The 5620-nt window shown below is 33.4% G+C and overlaps 1 protein-coding gene across 2 annotated transcripts; it reads right to left on the bottom strand.

Moving 5' to 3' along the window:
- Positions 1-367: 367 nt before the first annotated feature.
- LOC123217935 (protein ABA AND ROS SENSITIVE 1) lies at positions 368-4499 on the bottom strand. Of its 2 annotated transcripts, none has more exons than XM_044639024.1 (8): positions 4344-4499; positions 4159-4258; positions 3617-3854; positions 2953-3244; positions 2324-2399; positions 2175-2221; positions 1862-2068; positions 368-671 (listed from the first exon to the last, which is right to left on the bottom strand). In XM_044639024.1, the coding sequence occupies exons 1-7, from the start codon at positions 4433-4435 to the stop codon at positions 1888-1890; spliced, it is 1026 nt and encodes a 341-aa protein (XP_044494959.1). In that variant the 5' UTR covers positions 4436-4499; the 3' UTR covers positions 368-671; positions 1862-1887. The 2 variants fall into 2 exon arrangements, with proteins under 2 accessions (XP_044494959.1, XP_044494960.1); XM_044639025.1 differs by having other exon boundaries at positions 2953-3238.
- Between the last annotated feature and the right edge of the window lie 1121 nt (positions 4500-5620).

Here is a 5620-nt window from a genome sequence, read left to right as displayed (position 1 = left end):
CTAAGAGACATCAATAAAATAAATAGCATCAAAACTAGAACAATAACCATCTTTTACATTTTGTAGACTAAAAAATACACTGTACGCCAAGAGTGGATATTAGACTACGTATAAGTACAACGAATTACATTGAAATCTTTCAAATAAAAGGAATTGGCTAGAATTTGAATTGAAATTGTTGACTGAGTGTAAAGTCAACAGACTGATTATTTTTACTTAAATTCCTTAAAAAATAGTTATTTTAATCAATATTCCATATTTAAACTGTTAAAGAAATCTATTCATCTATTATCCCTGTGGAGAAAGATCCAAATTTCTTCCTACAATAAAAACTATAAAGAGTTTTCAGCAGTCTATTAGAAATAGATGATTAGAAATCGATCTTTCATAAATTGATCATCAATAACATAAGTGCAAATAGTGATGAGTAACTTGGTGAAGCATCTCGACCAAACAAGTCTCAATCAAAAAAGCGTTTTCGCTGTTGAGTAAATAATCTAGGTTCCATCAATTAAGCACTTCAGCTTCAGCACCTAGAGATTCAGGGTCTAGCATCACAATGATTCATAAACAAGGGCTGGCCTGGTAAGTCTTGAGCCTTCGGTATCACCTGTTTGTCCTGTCCAGGTATGCGGCTTTCATTCAACTATTGGTTCACTTGATCCCTCCATCTGCAAAACGATTGGCAAAATGGTCAGCATACTCAGTACTTTATAGATAACCTATAATACAAAATTTCTGCGTCTGTTATCTGAAGTTGTCCCATCTCTTAACACATACAGAAAGTAAATGTAACTGGAAAGTGCAAATAATGAACAGTATGCCATTAGGCCAATTGATTGACAAGACATTGTAAAATTCAAATGAAGTTTTTTTTCTACAATTTAGCTACACGATTTGGGCATTTATAATCCAATAAGGGCCCAAAAAGTAAAAACATATTCTCAGACACAGTCATCATGTGCAATGCTCTTTGGAAATCCAAATCAATTTGAGAGACCAAAAGATAACCCGTAAGTATTAATTTGACTTCTTTTGGACAAGAAAGACAGGAAGAAGGAGAACAAGGCAGAAATAATAGACCTTAGAGAGAAAACGCAAGATAAAACATAAAAATTGAATAGAATAAGAAAAAGGAATATAGAGGCACCGAGGTAGAGAGAAAAAGAGTTTAAGAGGGGAAAGAAAAAGAAGGCGATAAATTAAACACCAGGTCCTGTAATTTTCATAATCATTATATGCTCCATAATCCAAAATTGCCAAAAGCCTTTTATGGAGAGCTTGTTAAAAAGTAAATCTAAACAAACTCAAATAAAAAAACTGAAATCCACCTCAAATTCAAATTTTACAAACAAGTATGATCCGTCAGGTATCAAACAGCTTTCTAAACCAAACCATACTTCATTGATTTGGCTTGGTGTTCAACCAAATTAAAACTAAATCAAAAAAAGGCTGGTTGGGTTTGGTCTTGGTTGTCGTGAAGGGCTTCAGTCCCCAAAGAAATTACATTTTTCATGAAGATTGGATGGCTTATTAAACAATCTGTACTGAAGAACAGTTTTTGGTGTGAATACAGAAAAATATAGTTTAAGCTCACTAAACACATTACAAATTGAGAATTTTTTTATCAAAGTGTAGCTAAGGCTCAAAAGAAGATTACAGTTTATTTTTGTAAGGACTGTGATTAAGGTGAAAAGGAATATGGGTTTGATACAGAAATGACCAGTGAAACAATTTTGCAAGCCCATATTTTACTTAGAATTTAGGACATTGATTTGGGTTTTTGTGGGTTGAAGATTTTCAAACCAAGCAAAAACTGCAAAAGAGCTGTTCATTTTCTTCACTGGTGAAAGTGAGATACCTATACAAGCAACTTTTGAAGAGAAATCACAGGTGCTGAGCTCTCCAATCAACGGCAAAGTTATCTTCATTTTCGTCATCACTGGATGACTCATCATCAGTAGGCTCGTTCTGAACAACCTCAGAACTTTTGCTGCGTTTGGCTGACTTGGAAGCCTGCAACTCCATTTTCCTCTTCTTCAGAGCTTCCACTTTCTCCCTGTAGGCCCTGCAGGTAAAAAATGGACAAATTGAGAATCATTAGTAAATAAAGATTAATAAGACAACACATAAGAGCACAAGAATTTCCTGTTGTAGGCCACACTGGAACTTACTTTTGCTCCAAGAGTTCATACTCTTGTATAGTTTCTGCAGCATCAATCTGCCACACAGTTAATATAAAATCGGTATGGTAAATCGAAAGCAAGACAAGATGTGAAAGAACGGTTGAGGGACTAATACAATGATAACAAAAAAGGCTAACCTCCTCTTCTTCCATGCGGTCATCCACCTCTTGCAAGTCATCTTGGATCAACTTCTCAAATTCCTTGTACTCATCTCTGATCAGGAATTAACATAAACTCAAGATTATTAATTATCCCATTTCAAACAAGCATAGACAAGTAATACAATCTGTCAAATTAAACTCAGAAACAGCCAAGGAACTAGTAGGGATCAGTGAGAAATTTTTATGCAAAAAGATTAAAATCTGCAATCACTCTAAAAGTATGAATCAGTGATCAATCACGTTTGTAGAAGTACTTTGTTAATGATATCTTCTGTCCTTCTGCCCGATCCAAGTATTATCTATGGGACACATCATTTCAAATCACCATAATCCCTCATTCTTTCATCTTCCCTCAGTATGAGTTTCATCATGACACACTGTTTGATGCAAATGTTTTTCACGCCTTCCATCAAATGTATTTGTCAGACTACTGACATATTGGAAATGAAGAGTAATTGTGAAGAAAATATAAAAATTGACCACAAGGCTTCTTATACAATCTACTTCCATGGAAGAAATAAAAAATGCAATACTTTATCATCAATTTGTTGAGTGAACAAGGGATTTAGGAACTAATATTAAAACATGATTCAGTAGGGACTTACTTAACATCAGGCTTCACAGGATTAATGCCACGAGCACGTAAATCGGCTTCTTTATTGTCAAAGAAACCTTCAGGAAGCACTCCTTTTAGTTGCTTGGATTCTGAATCAGCCATCTGAGTTGATTTCTCAGTAAGCTCCCTAATTGACTGAATTTTCTTGGTTTGTGTTGCATTACTACTAGGCAACCCATCCTTCTTATTTTCAGAGTATAACGATGCAGTTGCCAGAGTCTTGGTGGAACTCCCAGAATTCCCGGACGAATCAGGATCTACCAACTTGACAGATTCTGTAACTAGAATGCATTTTCCCATCATTTGAATCAACATTGAAAAAGTCATTTTTCAAGATCAAGCATAACCCGAACACTCAAACTTTAATCAACAACCAGATAAGATATAGATAGATAAAATTAACAAACAAAGAATATACAAAAATAGAAAAATGTCTAATTATATAGTAAAGTGGGAAAATAGTCTCTTTTCACGTGATGATGAGTAAATTTTAAAGATTTAAACACACCAACAGAGTCATTTTAAGTATGGATCAATGTAGCATGATGAGCTCAATTGCTAGTAAACTACTTGGAAATATTAAATATCCTATTATGTGCAAGATCAGCAGCAAAATTTTCAAGTAATAGGAAATAGCATAGACAACTTCACACCAGTTTTTGGCTTCTTTGCCTCATGACTATCAAAAAAATCTGAAGGAAGCACAGAAGGTGGTTGAGCTTCAGGTATTTGTTTCGCTGGTTGAACTTCAGCCACTTTCTTCGATGGTTGACGCTCCGAATCTTGTGACTCCAGCTGATGGTCAGTTTTCGACGATGCATTACTGGGTTTGGGTTTTGCATTGCTAGCTTGATTACCTCCAGTTGCACAAGCTTTGATATTATTAATTGCCTACCCAACATAAGCATTTCGTTAAAATTTTCCAACATGGCCCATCCAACAACAATCACAGCAAATCGAACAAAAGCATTTAAACAAATTAGCATTCTCAATAACAAACGTTCAATGATGTATAAATAATCATTTCAATCAACTGAAGTAGACGAAAATAAACTCCCCACTGGCAAAAAAAATCACAAAATAGGAATTAAAATTCACAAATAAATTCTCATTGAATTTTAATTTGTACTCAAACTATCCCTAATAAAATCAAAATTAATTGGTTAAAATAATTACCGAATATAAGGAGACTGACCTGATGATGCTTACGAGAAACTTGGTGGGCGTCCCACTGAGACTCAGATTTCAAAACGACGTCGCAAACTCGACAAACAGGTTGATCGAATTCATTATACCTGTGAATTCGATAAAACAAAATCTTAATTATTGTTATTTCATGGAAAAGAAACAAATTATTGGCCTTGATTTTAACATTTATACCTAACAAGAGGAGAATTTATTCTCTTTTCTTTCTTTTGAGCGTTCAATTTAGCGCGAAACAACGCCTTCTTCTTCGCTTGTGCATCGTCCATTTTTTTTTTTTTTCCAAATTTCTTTTGCGTACTAAAACCTCTCAAGAAAACGCAAAGGGGAAAGAAATGTGGGAACGGGTCGGGTTAGGAGAGTTAATGGGCGGGCCTGCAAACAAAGAATTGGGCCCTGGGTTGTGCCAAGTACTCTTCAATTTTTAACTAAAAAAGGGGTTTTGTTTTTGTCCAATCATTTAAATTAAAAAAAAAAAGTTAATTGGGTTTATTTTATCTTTTTTAGTGTGAGATTATTTTGCCACTTTATTGTAAAAGGGGATTTTTAATGCTTAAATATTAAGCCATTTTGCAGAGAAAATGAAATAAACCCTTAATTACATAGCAAAGCAAAATTAAGAGATTAATTTTATTTAAGATTTGTAGTTTAATTTGGAGAAGTAATTAATTATTGGATTAGTGATAGTAATTAAAGGAATTGTCTTCACTTTAATTTGATAATCTTTCCAAATGATCATTATGTTTCCTTGAAATTTAATCTAAAGATCATTACCAATCTCCTAGCCGTCTCTTTAAATTATAGGTTGGGCCAAAGGACTTATTTCCACTCAAAGAATGATGTTTTCGTGTGTTTTTATTCTTTAACTTTGAAAACTCTTTTATCAATCTATGAACAATTAAATTTAATCAAATCTATCAGTGTTAAAATTTTATTCATTTTTTTTTCTCCAAAACTCTAAAAATGAACAATTTTTTTAGACTAAATTTTAAAAAATAATATTTTCCCCCTAAAGTTTAGTTTGCATTCTTCGATGCTATCTCTGACAACTTCTCCCTCCCGAAACTTTTTTTCCCTCCAATGCCCTCTCTCTCCTCATATCTCTCTCTAACCGATCTTCATCTTCCACCTTGGATGACTGACTAGAGGGAGATATGAGAAGAGAGAGACTATTAGAGAGAGAAAGCCTCATGAGAGAGAAGAGTCAAAGATGGTGCTAGAGAATACAAAATAAACTTTAGGGGGGAAATATTATTTTTTAAAACTTGATATGAGAAAAATTGTTAATTTTTAGGGTTTAGGAAAAGAAATGAGATAAAATTTTAATTAATTTTCAATATTATAAGTAAAATAACAATTTTATTTTTAAAACTAATAAACTTAATAGTTCATAGGTCAGTAAAAGAGATTTTCAAAATAAAAAAGTGGAAACTTGGAAAAGCAATAATCTTTGG

Source organism: Mangifera indica, chromosome 6 (genome assembly GCF_011075055.1).
Source record: "Mangifera indica cultivar Alphonso chromosome 6, CATAS_Mindica_2.1, whole genome shotgun sequence".
NCBI classification, from domain to species: Eukaryota; Viridiplantae; Streptophyta; class Magnoliopsida; order Sapindales; family Anacardiaceae; genus Mangifera; species Mangifera indica.
This window is presented reverse-complemented; position numbering and strand designations above follow the sequence as displayed.

Coding starts and splice junctions, on each gene's coding strand:
- LOC123217935 (XM_044639024.1), bottom strand. CDS start 4,435: ATGGACGATGCACAAGCGAAGAAGAAGGCGTTGTTTCGCGCTAAATTG. Junction 3,855..4,158: donor TTTCTCGTAAGCATCATCAG/GTCAGTCTCCTT, acceptor TATGTTGGGTAG/GCAATTAATAATATCAAAGC. Junction 2,222..2,323: donor ACCGCATGGAAGAAGAGGAG/GTTAGCCTTTTT, acceptor ACTGTGTGGCAG/ATTGATGCTGCAGAAACTAT.